The 19,002-nt window shown below is 27.9% G+C and overlaps 1 protein-coding gene across 5 annotated transcripts in view; it reads right to left on the reverse strand.

Annotated features, from left to right (window-relative positions):
* LOC127287260 (paired box protein Pax-5) overlaps positions 1–19,002 on the reverse strand; it is a 185,608-nt gene that overhangs the window by 45,803 nt on the left and 120,803 nt on the right. For all 5 annotated transcript variants that reach the window (XM_051314096.1, XM_051314095.1, XM_051314094.1 and 2 more), the window contains 2 exons: positions 16,684–16,849; positions 6,572–6,769 (listed from right to left, as the gene is read on the reverse strand). In XM_051314096.1, coding sequence (XP_051170053.1) covers positions 6,572–6,769; positions 16,684–16,849 — 364 coding nt within the window. The remainder of the gene's footprint in view (positions 1–6,571; positions 6,770–16,683; positions 16,850–19,002) is intronic.

The following is a 19,002-nucleotide window of genomic DNA, read 5'->3' on the forward strand; positions in this document are numbered from 1 at the left end:
CTTAATATTGTCAGAAAATAAATTGGCAATAAATTCCCCGCAAATAACGAATAACTATTAATATTAATTATACATCAAGTGCATGAGTTTATTTAAAAACTTTGAAAAATGTGTTTCAAATCTTCATTTAAAATAAATTAGAAGCTCATAAGATTTTTGTTTTTATTATATTATTATTCATTATATTAGCTTAACAATTTTAACCTTTAAAAATATATGTTGAGATATTAAATATCCCGTGAATATCCTAAGAATATCCCACGGACATCCTGAGGATATTCCATGGATATCCTTAGGATATCCCATGGATATCCTGCGATATAATATCCAATAGATATTTTGTGGATGTTTTAGGGATATCCCAAGATATCCTGGGGACCATTCTAGGATATCGATCATTTATATAGATATCCTATGGATATCGTAGGGATATCTTTTTGTTATGAGGGGATACTGAAAACCTATTTTTTATCATATTCAAATTAATTAACTCATGATTTCTATAAATATTATAATTCTATAAACCCTCATTATTTCCCACTTTAATGATTAATTTTTTAAAGGCTTGCAAGTATTAAAATTATAAAAATTTTATCTAAATTTTGTGGTTTTTTCCAATTTCGTAATTATTTTAATTGTTATTTAATAAATATTACTATAATTTTAATGAAATTGTCTAAAAACCAGAATTTTATAATAAACTAAAAATAAATCACAATAATAAAATTCCCTTTTCTTACAGTGCCTATAATTTTGAGGTTATGTTTGTTGACCAAAAGTTTGCTGACCTATGACCTTTTAACCTTAGAGTGCTTGACCTACAGGTATTTTAACTTATGACCTTCAATTTTGTGAATATGATTGACCTATTACCTCTTCAATTTTGAGGTTATGTTTCACATATGGCTTTTAATTCTGAAGTTATTTTTACCATTTTTAAAACATAGATAGATAGATAGATTTTTGAGGTTATGTTCGTTTTAATCTATAGATATATGGTTCGTTCCACGTTAATTCTATTGGTCCCCAATTGCAATAATATTTTTAAAATTTTTCACAATTAAAAACAATTTTTTCTTGTAGTTAAAACATGATTACTTCGAAAAGAAAATTCGCCGAGTTAACTGGGAATTTTTTTACAAATTTTTTAATTATTATGAGAAAAAATATTTACTAAATTCGTAAAAAAATCTGATTCGAATTTTTTGGTTGCAAATTTTTATTATGATAGAATTTTTATTTTACAGAAATTCTATTTATCAAACTTTTTATATTGAAGAAAATTCTAATTTAACCGAATTTTATTTTAACCGGAAATATATGATTCAACAGAATTTCGCGCGATTTTTAAAATTAACTTTTCAGATTTTTATTTATTTTCTGATTGGTTAATTTTAAAAATCACGCCATAATCTTTCTGTCCATTATTTTTTCAGCTGTTTACAATTTCGGACAAATAAAAATTCGGCGTTTTAAGAATTCTGTACAATATAAATTCGATGCATAAGAATTCTGTTAAATAAACATAAAAAGTAAAAATTCTGTTAAATATAAATTCGAAAAATGGAAATTCATCTAAAAAACAATTATATGTTTAATAAAATTATTGAAAATGGAAATTCTAATGATTTTTATAAGATAATCATTTTTTTGGTGTCTTTTACAGTTTTTGAATAAATAAGAATAAATATGATTTATATCGTCTCTTTGATAATAGTAAAAAGAAAAAATGAAATGAATTTTTGTTAGTAGATTAATAACTTTTGAACTATAGGGACTGTTAAATTAATGTAACTTTGTGGAAAATGAAATGTTACTGCGTTTGCAACGTCGATTTGAGAAACGAAACGACGGAGGCTGGTACCAGCGTAAACCCCTTGGGCAAACCACGCTCCTTATCGATCTGCCCCTGAGACACTCTCTTTCAAGAGTAGAGTAGAGGAGGTTAGAGTGGAATTGAGTGGAGTGAGGTGGGTTTTGGGTGGGTTTATATGGGTACGTGTAATATAGACCTCAGTAGAGCGCCGCCTACTCGAGCGTAACTCCACAGTCAAAGCCAAGCCTATCAATATTTCCTCCGAGAATCCTTCATGCTTCCTTCGTCTCACATATCATGAAAGAGCAGAATTCACTCTCTATTTTTCTCTCTCTCTCTCTATATATATATATTTTTTTTTCTTTCTCTCTCTATATATATTTTTTTTTTCTCTTTTTAGTTCACTTCCTCTCTAATCAGAATTTTACCTCTTCTTTTTACTACTCTGGCACTTACAATATATATATAATAGCCTATACTGTGCATTATATTTCAATGTAGATCAAATAACAGACATAGAAACAAAGACGACATATTGTGAAAGAAAAGATTTACAGTGTATAAGGCAAAAATTTGATTTGAATTTAATTTATTTATATTTAAATATTTTTTTTAATTTTTTAAAAAATTTTATAAGACGCATGAATTTTTCAAAAAAAAAATTTTAATTAATTTGTTTGAATTTTTATTACAATAATTTAAATGTATTGGATTGATACCAAATTGATATAAAAATTTTGATTCAATTTGATATTTCTCAGTATCAATTTGATACCTTAAAATTATATAATAATAAAATGCTTGGTCTGTCCTTCTGTCCTAACTTGAAGTTGGCCTTCTCTGATTTCAGGTGTTTTTTTGAATAGTAATCTTATGACGTGTCAAATTTTGACAATTCTTTTTCTCATTTTTGCCAAAGTTGTATAATTGTGTTTCCAAATTTCGGAATAAGTTTCTTTAAAATTCCAAAATTCAATACACGAAGCTGAAGTACACAACGTTTACCAACGGAATTTTTTTAAAAGTTGTATATTGATTCAAAAATTGTATACAAATACAAAAAATTTATGATGAGAAAAAAGATGCGCCAGGAAATTTCGTACAAGATAGTAATTTGAAAAAAATTTATTTTTAAAAATTAATTTTTAAGGTACCAGGGGCCAACGAATACCTATTAAATATTAATTATAAAAACACAGGCCTCGAATCAACTTAAAGACACAAAAAGTCGTTTCAGTCGATTTATATTCCAAAAAAAGTGGATTTGTTTTTTATTTTAACAAAAATATTTTACAGATTTTTAAATAAAAAATTTTTTTTTAATAATAATCCTTTTCGAAGGGTTAAAGTTGAAATTTTTAGAAATAATTAAATTTCAAAAGATATTGTTATAATTTTCAAATAATTATTAAATTTTACAGAACTGAAAATAATTTATCAAACAATTTTTGGAAAACATTTTTTAAATTTAATTGAATTATCAAAGATTTAAAATTGAGATTTTTGAAATGAATTGAAACTTTAAGTGACTTTTAATTAAAATTTTAGATGATTTCACTAAAAATTTATTAGAAAATGCGGACAAAATACAATAATTTGAAAATCATTTTTAATTGAAAAATGGTTTCAGATAGTTGAATTTTCAAAGAATATTATTAAAATAGTTCAAAATAATTGAATTTCCTTAGAGTTATAATTGAAATTATTAAATTTCAAAAAAAAAAAATTTCGATGGAAAATTTTAGATGCTTTTAAATTCAAATTATTGAAAATTCAATTAATTTTGAATTCAAATTTTTGAGAATAATGAAATTTTATTTAATTTCAAATTTGGAAAATAATTGAATTTTAGTTCATTTTGAATTCAAAATTTTGGGAAATAATTGAATTTTAATTGAAATTTTGGATAATAATTTGATTTAAGTTCATTTTTGATTGAAAATTTGGATCATTAATTTTGAATAGAAATTTTAGAAAATAATTGAATTTTATTTCATTTTAAATTGAAAACTTGGTAAATAATTAAATTTTAAATTGAAAATTTTGGATAATTATTGGATTTTGAATTAAAATTTCTTGTAATAATTGAATTTTAGTTTATTTTGAATTGAAATTTTTAAGAAATAATTCAATTTTAGTGTGATATTTTTTTAAAATTATAAACAATTGTTAAATTTCATAAAAATTTTAATTGAAAAATAATTTTGATATAATTGAATTTGTGATGTATTTCATTAAAATTATTTAAAATAATTAATTTAGTGAAGAATCATTTTAGTTCAAAATTTGTTAAATAATTGAATTGATGAAGATCTGAAGAAGATCTACATTTTATACTAGAAAAATGTATTTTATTTACATTTTTTCAAATGTAAAGAAAAGAATGTAGCATTTTATTAAAATATGTCGATAAAAGTCGTTTTTTTGAAAAAGGTCGGAAAAATTCGTATAATCCGAGGCCTGTAAACATATAATTTTCGTTATTATCATTTAATATGTAATAATATTCTAATAAATTAAATTATTATTGATAATATTAATCATTATTTTCAGGTTGTTAAATAATAGTTAATAAATATTTTATGTTTTTTTCTTAAAAGTTAGTGAATAATTTTATTTTTTATCCAATTTTTATAAACAAATGGCTCATTATTGTCATAGAAAAATTTGTGGTTAAATAATATTAATTAATTTTAGTGTTTTTTGTTTAAAGGTCGTAAAGAATTACAATTTTCATCCAATTATTATAGAACGATAATATATATTAAACGTTAAATTTTGTTGAGAATATTCTTTTCAATTGTTATAGAGAGATATTTTATTGTTACAGGTAAAATTTTTTTATTTTTTTATAATTATTTAACAAAAACGAGCAAACATAATTGTAGAGAAATATCTTTAAAAAAAACCCCGACTACTAAATTTTAGGTGAATCAAATAAAATTTAAAAAATTCATCCGCCATTTTGAATTTTTGAAAACTAACATTGGATTCGTAATCAGCGACCCCGAAAACCCCCGAGTGACGAGTTTCAAGAGAATCCGATGAATTAAAAAAAAATTCCGCCATATTGGATCCGCCATTTTGAATTTTTGAAAACTGACATCGAATTTGTAATCAGCAACCCTAAAAACCCCCAAAGGTTGTCATTTTCATGAGCTTAGTCAACTTTTTGAAAATATTTGAATCTTTGTCAGCCATTTTGAATTCGCCAATTTTGTATTTTCCCCAGTGTTTTGGGATTTTGGGTTACGGTTTTTATAAAATTTAGGTGTCAAAGAATAACTTCTAATTGTTAAGAAAGTTTTTATTCTCGTTTGCCAAAAATTGGATCTTTTTCAGCATCCTCCGTTTTCGGTGCCAGTGTAAACTATTTGTATTCAAAAATAAATATTTGTTTTCTCTAATGACTGTAATATAATTTCAAATATTTTCAAATATATAGGTTTTAATTTATCATCAGTTTACAGAAGTGTAAATAAATTTCTAAAGAGGGATTTGTGTTGCGAAAAGAATAAATTTGAATGTAGTACAATAACCATATTTAATATATTCGAAGTAAAAAATGACTAAAAGAAATTTTATCAAGCATATGAATACCTAGAATCGTTTTGTAAAATATCTATTTTATGACATCAAAAATCTTCTAACAAATTGACAAACTTTTATTGAAATATAATAAATCCTTAAAGAAATAAAATGAATATAATTTTTTGATGTTATATAATAACCTGAAATTACAATATCAATGTCCATTTTACTCAATTGATGATAGAAAAGGGACCATCAAAATAAGTGCAATAGACCAACTCCATCAGCCATAGCTCTGTTGACCTTTAACGGTTTCCTTAGGGAATATCCGATTAATTCAAATGTTTTTGCGTTACTATATACCCGTAGTGTTAGTACGATTGCGAAGGGTTGTGTAGACATATAGGGATCCAAATCCCTAAGGATGACATTATTGCGTATCAGCATCACACAAACTGCAAGAAGTAACATACATATACACCGGAGTGAGAAAAGGAACATTGGGGGAACCTCTATAGTTCCATTGATCTGTTCACATATGTCTCGAGATTTAATCAGTTACTACTTAAAGCTTTATCTCTTGTTTATCTACCACTCGACTCGGTTCACGCCCTTTGAGACCCCTTTCGTGCGGCTAAATAATCAAATTGAGTGTAATGTGTATCAAATTTCGTGCAATTTATATTTTATTCGATCATTGGCAACGTGTGTTAATGGATGTACACGCAAATAAACCCATAGACCTAATGGTATTTATTAATTTTTGGTATTAATTATAAAATATAAAACGAATTATGTGGAAAAATTTTAATATCAATTGTAAAAAAAAGAAATCGAGACTGTCTGGATGATCAAGAATTATTGGATATTAAACTCTAGACGAATGTTATGTATTAGGTATAAATATTTTGATCAAAGCAGAAAGACTACGTTCCGACGGAAAGTGACTAGTCGATACTGATACTGCAGTTGCGTATGTTACGAAGATTTAACATAAATAATTTTAAAATTATAAATATTGTTTTGAGTCTGGACTCTCGTCCAATAATTCGATTTCATTTTTGTCGAAAATACTGAAAAAGGAATTTAATTTTATAAAAGCATGAAAAAATAATTCCGCTTGGGTATAGCACAAAAATTTCTCGGAAAAATTAAAATTTACAATTTGTGACAAAATAATCGCGCACAATTGATTCTTCATTTTTTTTGAAAATTTTGACTTACCGGTTAATTGATGAAACAGATGGCACGTTGTCTTGCGAGCAAATGCCTTCCGCAAGCAACCTGTCCCTGATCTCCCAAGCAAACATCGTCGGATTATCTCTTTTGTAATTCGCGATTGCATCTACAACTGGTGGCGTTGCTACTTTTGGTTTGGAACCTCCTATTACACCAGCTTTAAAACTTCCTGTCTCGTAATACCTGAAAGCAAAAAAAAGATTATTATTATTTTCCCAAATTTTCTTATTGCACGGAAAAAAAATTCCCCCAGTAGCCTAACAACTTTTTGTACGTTTCTAATGAATTATTTTTTTATATATCCCTGCGTGTATGACATGCAAGATATGTCAAATACAACAATGATATAGTTTTTCTTTTCTTTTGATAAGTGATTATATGTATTTGGTCATCAATGTGGCACGAGGCAACCACAATCTTAATACAGGGTGAAGGGTGCAAGCAAAAAACATGCAAAAGACATTACGCTGTCTCTATCACGCGACCCAGGATCTTCCTTCCGGTTTCCATGAAGCCACAGCTTTTGTCGGTTCCCTTTCCGTACGTTAAAGTTCCCTTTCTGACAATGCTTTAATTAAATCATCTCTCAAGACTTTTTTTTCCCACAAAAAAATAGAAAACTTTTTTATTAAATTTTTCAAGTACAGGGAGAAAAAATGATTTAGCTGTATAGCAGAAAATATGCATTAGCTGAAATTAATTATCTGGTTGTGCTAACGATTTAGCTGATATGGCAAATTATTTACTATTGCAGCTAATAGATATTTGCTATTGTGATGAAAAGTATTAGCTTTAATCCTTACTTGCCACAGCTAAGGTCCGTGCGTGTAAACCCCGTAGCCGGTCGGCATTGTGGCGTGATGCCAATTTTACTTCGCGTCAAAAAGGTATTAACAGTTAACCGTGGAAAAGTATTGTTAAATGCAGTGATATATTAGTAAGTAGATATTAATTATTATTCAAAAATGTTGAATGTCTCCTAGCTGACATAACTATAACAGCATCCAGCTAACATACTAACACTAACTACTTTTTATAAATAATGGAAACATTTGTTTTTTCTAGGATGTTGATGGACATTAATCCACAAACAGGACACAAGAGAGGAAGAAAAAATAAATTAAAAAAAACCGAAGAGGATTCAAAAGTGATCAGGTTAATTGCAAATATTGTCAGTTTTAATTCATAAAAGTGATCTTCCTGAAACCAAAATATTATAAAAGATACACTTCTGCCTTTCTTTAAGAAATATACTTAAGTATTTTAATATTAATAGAATTCGAATAGAATTATTTTTATGTCGTTTTGTAAATAAAAACTTTTTATACAAACTTTTATTTATTTATTTATAGCCTTTATTTATCAAATAAGGATAAAATTTCCGGTAGTTTGAAACAATTATTACTTAATGATAGGAAAAATATTCGCAAAAATAGTCGGTATAATTTCCAATTGATTCGGAAAAGATGATAAGTAAATATGAGAAAAAATATCTGATAGATTTGGAAAAAATACTGAAAAAAATTGGGGATAATATCTGTCAAATTCGGAAAAAAATCCGACTTATTAGTAGGAAAAATTTTCGAAATATGTCGGAGATAATTCTTACTATTTATTCGTAAATATTTCCACCCCTTGGGGTTCCGTGCTGTTCATATTTTTTTGGAAAAATTTTTTACAGTGTAGCTAATCAAATTGGTATCTAAATAATAGCAATTAAAATTAGCTGAAATAGCTATGAGTTAGATATATATCAGCTAACTTTTTTCTTCGTGTACAGACAAAATATAATACTATATAATAGTAATTAAAAATGTCTTTATTATTTTGTTAGAAGGTAAAAGAAATCAAATTAAAATATTCATAAGAAATATGATTGAAATGTGCAAGCTATAGAAATATATATGAAAATATTTGTGCTATAATTAAAAATTGTGTATTTTAAAAGAAATTTTTAAGAAGTAGCTATGTGACATGTGAAATAAGAGTCGGAGTACACGAGCCGTGACTGTGTAAACAAGCTACTTTTACCAACTAATTTCTGCAATTCTGTCGGTTCGTTAAAAAATGTTTTATATACGTGTATCTCGTGTCGAAATTGTCCGACTTCACCTCATTTAAAGTAGGGCGTTGATGAGGAGCTAGTTAGGTTACCTATCTATATATAGAAAACAATTAGGCTTTCATCAAAATAGATATTTTTTTACTCATATTATTTAAGGTTAAATGCTTTATTTTAATTCAATTTATTAATTAATAACAAGTTCAGTTAATTAACAATTATAATTATTGATCGAAATGAAAATTCCATGTTAATTTTAAGTTTACACAAATCTATTATAATTCTGTTGCAAAATTAAGTTATATAGGATATCTAACCGGTTTAATAGGAAACAAAAAATTCATTAATGAGAAAAGCGCAGGCGCAATTTATAATACCATTTATAATTTTAAAAAGAAAAAGTAAATTGTTGCACAAAAATCTTTGTTTAATTGATGGAATACGTCTCACAAGAAAACGTAAAAATACATTTTGAATACGTTCAAATTCAATTAGTACTGAAACTTCTGTACCTATATTTTATAGTAATGCTTAAAAAAGTTTTTATGTTTAGTAAATAAGATGACATAACATTTTTTAATTTTCAAAAAAAGCTTGTTTAAGATAGACCAATCAACAAGCCTACTAAGATCACCCTGAATATCAATAGAGCCTTGTTTACAAGAGATAGTTTTATATATAATTCAAGGTCGTCGTTAACTTTTAACCAGAGTTGGTGAAACTGTCCCTTAGGGAATCAGTGAAAATTACAAATTTTTATATATTGCAGATTCTGATCATAATTTATAGGCTCCCTGAAGATTCCTTTTAAATTTTCTTGTAGTTTCCAAGAGAAATCTATCGGCAATTCTAATAATTTCCTTCTCCCTGGAAAATGGAAGCTCTATCTGAATTCCAAAAATTATTTTCATCGAAATTCCGCAATTTTTCCGTTTGAAACAAAATTCTGTCGGAATCACTAGGAGACTCTTCTTAATATTTCCAAGTGGGTTGGAAGGTTTCTTTAATGTTTCATTAAAGGAAGCTCTGTATATTTTAGAGAAAAATTGAAAATTCTAACCTAGTCTGTGGAAGAAGTTAGAAGAATATGCTTGTAATATCTTCTGTGAAGTCTCCTTATTGTTAGAATCAAAATTATTGAGAATCAAACTTCAGCAATATTTTCGCCCCTTCTAAATAGCGAAACTATTGGGGTGAAACTGAGATGGCGGAAAATGTATTGCGTTTTCCCCCTTCAGAGGCAAAATTATGGAGTAGCTAGTCTTCCCAAAATCATGTTTTTAGGGAGACTCGATCTGCGTTTTAGAATCTTAGCACACTTGTATAACACTCACTTCGAAGTCCCTACTAAATTTTCTTTATTTAAAATGCATTCCTTACGAAAATAATCTGTAAGACTTTCAAAGAATTTTTAGTTATTAGTTAAAAACGATTTTTTATCTGGGTTAAGAACGCTTCTTACACTTTTCCCTTGTTTATGAAGCATTTCCTCTTAACCAACCAGCTGTTATACAAGAAATCCCATATGATTGACCATACTAGTGTGTCAAACATTTTGTACGTAAAAATTTTATTACGTATTATTTTATTTGCATTACATTCGTCATCCTATTGTATATGATTCTACCCTTTAGTGCTGGATATTTCTATTTACCACATTTTCTTGTTCTATATTGCAGAAATATTCCCCCAAAATCTCTTAATTTAAATCAGCTATAAGTATATTAACACTAGCTCAGAATCTGTGAGATTCCGCTGATTCAGATTTAGAGAGAATCTTCAATGGAAGCTTATTCGTCTTCGACAGAAATATCATAATACCCGGGATGAAACATGTAGGTATTCCAAAAGTAAACTTGAGTCACATAGTATTCGAATAAGTATTCCTCCGTGCCAAAAGGTAGACTGTGGAATACTTTGAGAAAAGTTACTAAAGTAAACTGATGGTATACTAAGATCTACCACATAGAGAGGAGAGTATACCGTTCGTATACATTGGGATATTATATGAATTTTTCCAAATTATCTTGTAATGAACTCCAATTATAGAGTTCTAATGGTGTCTGATAGATGTCGCATTGTCATATAGACAAAAATTCTTCTTAATAATAAATGTGAATAAAAATAAATAATATTAAATGATAATTAATTTATTCATTGAATATTTTTTGATACATATAAACACCAAATATACACAAAATTTTTTTCTTAAATAACGTAATTATACATAATATGTAATACTTAATTAATTAATATACAAGTTAAATAAATAAATAGATAAACAAAAAGATAAATAATTATCTGAATTAAATATTTGAAGCGATAAGTAATATGGTATATCCTTTATAAAACTCATAATTCCGTACCTGAAAAAAATGTCAACTTTAAGTTGCATTCTAATCAATGATATATTTAAATATTTTAATGTTATTAAACTATTTTTTATAAAAAATTTTTTTGTTATAATATTTTATACAATAATTTATTAAATAAACTATTACAATTGGCAGTGAATACAAGGTTAACATTTATAATATTAATATTATATTATAATATTTAATAAAATACAAATTTCTGGTTAAGTAAATAAAAAATATATGAAAAAGTTACTTGATTTGCTTATAATTTTTTCAGCATATGATTTCGTACCATCCGATGGGTAATTTGTCATTAATGAATTGTGTCACTTAGTGCAGGATTTTTTTAATTAAAGAATTATCTTACACTTGAAATTATTTCGTTTAATAAAAAACTTTAAATATTACATTAAAATAATAATTAATAAATAAATTCTCAATTAATTCTTCACTTTAACTCACTAACTACCAACTGTAGGTTCCCCTTCGTTCCTGGCAAATGCTAGAAAGCAACTGAAAACTTGAAGGTCTGCCTTAGGAAAATTTTTGAAAAAATACTAAACATTTAAAAACATTTTCTTCGTCTCTTTGCATCTTCAAAATTCACACATTTTCTATCTAAATAAATCTATAAGAAAAAAACAGGTACCGAAAAACTCATAAAATAGGACCTCTTGCATCGAGAAACCCTTGACTGGTCATCCTAATGCAAACCAGATGTGGCAAACCTTTAAAAACGAAAAAATACTCCAATCTCTTCTTTAGAGTAAAAGTATTTTGCAGTATTAATAAAAATCTTTCTTCTTGTTATCAGTTATGTTTAGTAGTTCTTACTCAAAATATAATACTAAAATTTAAATAAAATACTGTAAATCTCAGTTTATTAGGTATTATTTTATTTATTTATTAGTGCCATTCTAATTTTCCTTAGATAGTTTAACTTTAAAAATTTTTAAATGTGTTTTTCAAATTACATATAAGTAGGAAATTTGTTCATTCCGGAATATTTAGGAAATAAATCTTTTGAAGGGATAGGCAGGAAATCTGAATCTAAAAGTTCTAAATTGACTTCTAAAAGTCAAATCAATCGCTAAATTCTCGCTATATTTGAATCAGTAAAATGTCACTGATCTTCAGTAAAAACTACTGATTCTCAGTAAAATTCCACTAATTTTCAGTGAAAACCACTAATTTAAATAGCTGGGATTTAGAAACTGATTAGAAATCAGTAACTTTTCACTTATTCTAATTTAAAGAGGTGTTCAAGCGAAGATTCTTTTGAGATTTCATTCGATAAGGTTATCATATGAGACGAATATTTGATTATTATAAATTGATTTTTTTCAATTATTGAAAGATTGATAAATGAAACACTGTTTTACTTTTACAACGTTTTGGTGTCTTGGTTTTGATACCATCATCAGGCTACTTTAAGAAATTAAATTAAAATCTTACAAATGAAGAATAGAATTTATAATTGAAAATAATTTTAATAAACAAATAAAAGAACTTTTTTAAATAAAAAATATATCTCTACCTGGTGAATTGTTAATTAAAATAATTTGTTACCGTAGTAACTCGTCTTAAACAAATAAATAAATCAAAAAAATTGTAAAAACGAGAAGCACCGACATTCTTCTCGAGTGACAAAATAAAACTAAAATGCAAAGATGCGACAATTGTTACATTTGATATACAGCGCGAGCGGAGTCAATGAACTCAAATGAAAATAAAAGTAATCACTTGTAAACAATATCAGTTTGGTTCCATTTTTAAGTTGTGTATTTACCTCACTTTACAATCGAATTCAAATTTTTATTAACCATTATTAAATTATGTGACCTGCTGATGGTGTCAAACCAAGAAAGTGAAACGTTGCAAAAGTAAAATAGTGTGTCATTTATCAATCTTCCAATTGAAAAAAATTAAGTTACACTGCAACAGTGTATATTTATTGAAATGAGTAATTTTTACTTGAGTTAAATTACAAGAAAATTCTCTCACCCCACGTGGACAGGTTAATTCCATTGCGGGTTTAAAGATTAATAAAATCATAATAATTAAATTTATAAAAGCTGTTAATTTTTCCCGGCGCCAGACGATTTTTAATTATTTGAAATAAAATTGATTTTTAACATTTACTTTAGTATTTTAACAAGAAAAGGGGGGTAAAATGGGAATAACCCAAATAATAAAAACTGCGAGCATTGTCGACAATTGGTTTTAATAATTGGAAATTTACTTTCAGTATAAGTCATCCAATTCTCTATCCAAATGATGAGGTAACCTCTCAAACAGTCACACAATTATAATATGAAATTTAGATTTATCAATAGTCGACTCTCTTTACAGCAATTGATCCTAGAATGGATTATTTTTCATCGAATATGCGTTCTATACCGGCGAGAAAATCGTCGCGCAAGCTCCGTTGCTATGACAACATTTAGGAATCTAACAAAATTCGTCCGTCTTATATAATTTTAGTCGACTATACCCGGTAAGAAGCGAGGAATAGAGAAAAATTGAAAGTTTGCAGACATAGAGCAGAAGTTAAGAATTTTTAATTTTTCTGAATAGGCGATTTTACGTTTTTACCCAATTCCTCACTGAACATCAAAATATCAGAAAAATGAATTCTTCTCTATTCCCAGTAGAGGTAAGTCAATAGAAAAGAATTCAGACTTCTTATTCTTCTTAATGCGCAAAGTTTCATATTTTCAAATTTTTGGTAGCGAATAGAGAAAAATTAAATTTTTGGAGAGTAAAATTTAAATATCTATTCCTTTCAATCGACAGTATCAAAATTTCTGAAGCGCATTGAAAGGAATAAGAAATTTTGAGAGTGAAGTGGATATGTCTATTCCTTTTAATTGATTGTGTCAAGGAGGAATTTAGAGGAATCAGGAGCGTATTTAGAGGAATAGAAAATTTTAGATTAAATGAGGTATCTTTATGCCTTGCAATTGACTGCGTCAGGTTTTTAAGAGCATATTCAGAGGAATAGGAAATTTAGTGTATAAATTCAGTATTTCTATGCCTCGCAATCGCCTGAGTCAAGTTTTTAGGACCGTATTCAGAGGAATGGGAATTTTGTAATATGAATTAAATATTTCTATTTCTTGCAATCGACTGCGTCAGATTTCTAAAAGTGTATTGAAAGGAATGAAAAAACTGGCGAGTATATTAATAATTCCTAATCATTTCAATTTTTTTTTAAATATTATAAGAAGCGAAAGAAAATGAATATAAATTTTAAGATTTTAAAAGAATATAAGTAATAATTAATTACTAACTAATTTAACTAGTTGATCATTTTCAATTCTTCTGAATGGGTGAATTTACGTTTTTACTCAATTCCTCATTCAACATCAAAATATATAAAAAATAAATTCTTTTCTATTCACAGTAGAGATAACTCAATAGAAAAGAATTCAGGCTTCTTATTTTTCTTAATGCGCGAAGTTTCTTATTTTCAAACTTTTGGAAGCGAATAGAAAAAAATTTAATGTTTGGATAGTAAATTTTAAATGTCGCATTTTGGACCGCATTCAGAAGAATAGAAAATGTGGAGAATAAATGAGGCATTTCTATGTTTTACAATTGACAGCGTCAGGTTGTTAAGAATAATATGTATATAATTTAGAGTATAAATTTTGGCCAAGTCAATTAAGAAGAATAGATTTTTCTACTTTTTTTTTGCTTCATCGAGGAATTGAATAAAAACGTAAATGCTCCCATTCAAAAGAATTGGAACTCTGAGTTCTTTTCAATTATTCGCCTCTTACCGGGAAATTATTTTTATACTTGAATATTCTGTAAAATAGAATTTTAATAATATTAGTCAATATATGAGACCTGAACTATTTATTTATATTATATGGAAATATTTCCATAAGCTTAAGAAAATTCTGGTAAAAAATTGACTGCTGATTAAGTATTAGCATTGTATAAATTACATTAGTTTGTTAAAAAAATTTGCTATATCAACATTGTTACTTAATTTATTTTCGAAAAAATTGGAATGTATGCAGAATTCACTTGATTGAAATTTAAGTTCATGTCCATGTCATTCTAAATTAAAATGTCGAAGTCAATAAACTTCACATTAAAATTAGGTATTAAAATTCAAATACCATTTTTGTGTTGTAAAGATGAAAAAATGTTATAATTTTTATTTATTAACACAATTAATCATTTAAAACTATTTAAATTGACAAAATTATTAATTAATATCATTAATGTTCATAAAAATATATATACGATAATATACTCTTTGTAATAATGAACATCTGAAAAGCTGTTTGATGACTTAACAAAATAATATATGTATCTGTTTAATGTGTTCATTATAAGAGACATTTTCTCAAAAAATTTTATAACCTCCCCTGGTCGAGCGCGTTAAGGCGCTCCCAGTGCGGTTGAGAGATATGATGGTCGAGGGTTCGAGTTTCAGAGTCAACTCGTCGGAAAATCCAAGATTGAGAGATGAATAATCATTTTTTCTATTTTTTTCTATTCCCAGTACATATTAAGTCAATAGAAAAGAATTCAGACTTCTTATTCTTCTTAATGCGCAAAGTTTAATATTTTCAAATTTTTGGTAGCGAATAGAGAAAAATTAAATGTTTGGAGAGTAAATTTTAAATATCTATTCCTTTCAATCGACAGTATCAAAATTTCTGAAGCGCATTGAAAGGAATAAGAAATTTGGAGAGTGAAGTGGATATGTCTATTCCTTTTAATTGACTGTGTCATGACATCAGGAGCGTATTTAGAGGAATAGAAAATTTGTAGATTAAATGAGGTATCTTTATGCCTTGCAATTGACTGCGTCAGGTTACATGTATAATTTAGAGTATAAATTTTGGCCAAGTCAATTAAGAAGAATAGATTTTTCTACTTTTTTTTGCTTCATCGAGGAATTGAATAAAAACGTAAAATCACCCATTCAAAGGAATTCAGATTCTGAATTCTTTTCGATTCTTCGCTTCTTACCGGGTAGGAAAAGTTTTATTTAATATTTTAAAATAATATTTCCTGTTACATTATATTTACTAAATGGCATGTGATTCTGCTCTTCATTGATGGAATTAATTTTTGTCGACCGAAAGTGCAAGTATCGTAATTCAATTATTTCATTTTATTTGACCTATATGTAAACAAAATTTCTGTTCTATTGTAAAGAATTTATTTATTATTTTATTGTCCTAACGTTTCAACATCCTCTTTAAAAACCAGAAGGAAAATTTTAAACAAAATCTCGTGTGATCAACAAAATCTTCGATTAAATTGGACAATTTACAAAATTACGTTATCAAATGAAAGTTTAGTATTCTTTAATCTTTTCGTGCCTGAGCTGGGTCCCTTGGACCCAGACAATTTGCTTTTTCATCTACTTTTATTTAAGAAAATATTTTTTCAAAATCGTTATCCAATTACATAAGCTGATGCTATAACGTACATTTTAAACAATATGTGAGTATAAAATCTTGAATAACCTACTGCTATTAAAATCTTGATTTTTATTGAATTAAAGCAGCTGGGTCCTTCGGACCCACCACAGGCAATCACTTCAAAAAATGAACTCAGACACGTGAGGGTTAAATATAGTGTCCTAATTTAAATTCCAAAATTGTATCATATATGTTTGACATTAAATAAAATAATTATTTACTAACCTCGACAGTATTTTGGATACACAGCCATGAGACACCCTAAGCTGTCTGGAAATATCACACGGTCGAACACCACTATGTGCTAGCTCAACTATCCTTTGTCTCACTACATCAGGTAAGGGTCTTCCATTCACAAAAACACCTCCCAGTTGATTCACTCCCCCATGACCTGTAAATATGAAAGGATGTGATTTAAAAAAAATGCTGTAAGAATTTAAAATCATAATATTATCTTTGATATTCACATCAATTCGAGACAACGCATTTATTATTTTGTTTATGTATTGTATATATATATACAGGAACTTTCATTGTATGGACAATTAAGTCCGAAACATTTATATTATTGATTTGATTAGTAAATCATAATTATTATTAATTACAATAATTAATATTAATAACTTAATTTAATATAATACTAATGATAATAATAATAGGGGAGAGTCAGTACGGTTCAGCCGCCTTTACGGTTGGGCTCAGTACTGCGTTTAAAGCCCTTTCACATTAGCGCCATCTACCTTTTCTAAACTTTTCATGTCACTTTTAGCAAGTCTCAGTGAAATGCGCAATTTGCACAGACATGTTTTGTAAAATTGCGCTTAAGATTTAAAGGAAAACTTGTTTGTGGTGCCCCAAAAAGTGAATTGAACAAAAGAAGAAGATGCAAACAATAAAGTAAGTTGACTAAGTTTGTTCGTTAGAATGTTCTTTGAAAATGTGGTGCCTTATTTGATGTTTGTATCATGCGTTTTTTGTCTGTGAAATATAATAGTAAAACGACGTGATAGTGATGGTTGGGCCAATAAATTTAGTACTATTTGAGGCACTTAAAATTTTGCAATTATGATACGTCCTGATATCATAACTTCATTTTTCGACATAGCGATGTGTCAAAAACGTCAATCACCAGTGGGAAAAAAATATTTACGTTTTAGAAACGTTCCTAAAACTATTCATAACGTCTTATTTCGAGTCTACTGCAATAAAGCATTGTAAACGTTTCATGTTCTGAAAACGTTTTGAGGGCGTTCATTAATTTAAATTTGTACTCCCTCCCCTTTTGTAAGATTTTTTGGGACCCCCCTCTCTTGAAACGCTTTCAATACTTTATTTTGACATACATGAAACGTTTTAGAAACGTTTCTTTAAAGTGAATCTAATGGATTTTATTGGAAAAAATTTAAATATTAATAATTATTAATAATTAATTAATAATAATTATTAATATTTAAATTTTTCCAATAAAATCCATTAGATTCACTTTAAAGAAACGTTTCTAAAACGTTTCATGTATGTCAAAATAAAGTATTGAAAGCGTTTCAAGAGAGGGGGGTCCCAAAAAGTCTTACAAAAAATATAATTTTTGTCATTTTTAGGGTTTCGTGGCCCATGGCCGAAAGCCTTATAGTTTCACTTTGGCGTCCGTCTGTCCGTAGTATATTTTGGGGCACCACAGCTCCTAAAATCAAATTTTAGGGCACAGATCCCAAATTAAAATTTTGGGGCACCACAGATCCCAAATTAAAATTTTGGGGCCCCACAGATCCCAAATTAAACTTTTGGGGCACCACAGATCCCAAATTCAAATTTTGGGGCCCCACAGATCCCAAATTAAACTTTTGGGGCACCACAGATCCCAAATTCAAATTTTGGGGCACCATAGCTCCCAAATTCAAATGTTGGGGCCCACAGATCCCAAATCTCCATTTACTGAATGGACATTTTCCGGAATGGACATTACATGAATGGACATTACATGTCCCATTAGTTAACATGCCCCTATAATTGACATGTCCCAGTAGTTGACCTGTCTCAGTAATTGACATGTCCCAATAGTTGACATGTCCATATAGTTGACATGTCCATATAGTTCACATGTCCCTATAGTTGACATGTCCCAGTAGTTGACATTAAAATTTAAAGCGCCACGAAACCCTAGATGTAGGCGCAATTGCGCCTAGTTCTTTTCCTATTTTTCTTAAATTTTCAGACCAATTTCGAGAAGAAAGAGAAAAACCAACAGCGGGAATTTTGATTTGCTTGACGTATGCTAGTTCACATAGACAGTGGCGCCCTTAATAAGGGCAAAAAATATTATATATCTTGTAACAATCATAATTGTATTTAAATAAAATTACACAGTCCCACAAAAAAGTGCCGGGGTTCGATGATCAGATTACCCTACCTCCATGTATTTTGAGTCTTGGTTGAATAAAGTTTTTTTTAAATTGTTAAATTTATTTGAAACTTGGTATCTAGAGGTTTTTGACGTCGCTGATTAAGAATCTGAAGTCAGATTTTTAAAATCCAAAATGGCAGATC

Source organism: Leptopilina boulardi, unplaced genomic scaffold, assembly GCF_019393585.1.
Source record: "Leptopilina boulardi isolate dan_hultmark-lab unplaced genomic scaffold, ZJU_Lbou_2.1 LbouV2_368, whole genome shotgun sequence".
Lineage (NCBI taxonomy): Eukaryota > Metazoa > Arthropoda > Insecta > Hymenoptera > Figitidae > Leptopilina > Leptopilina boulardi.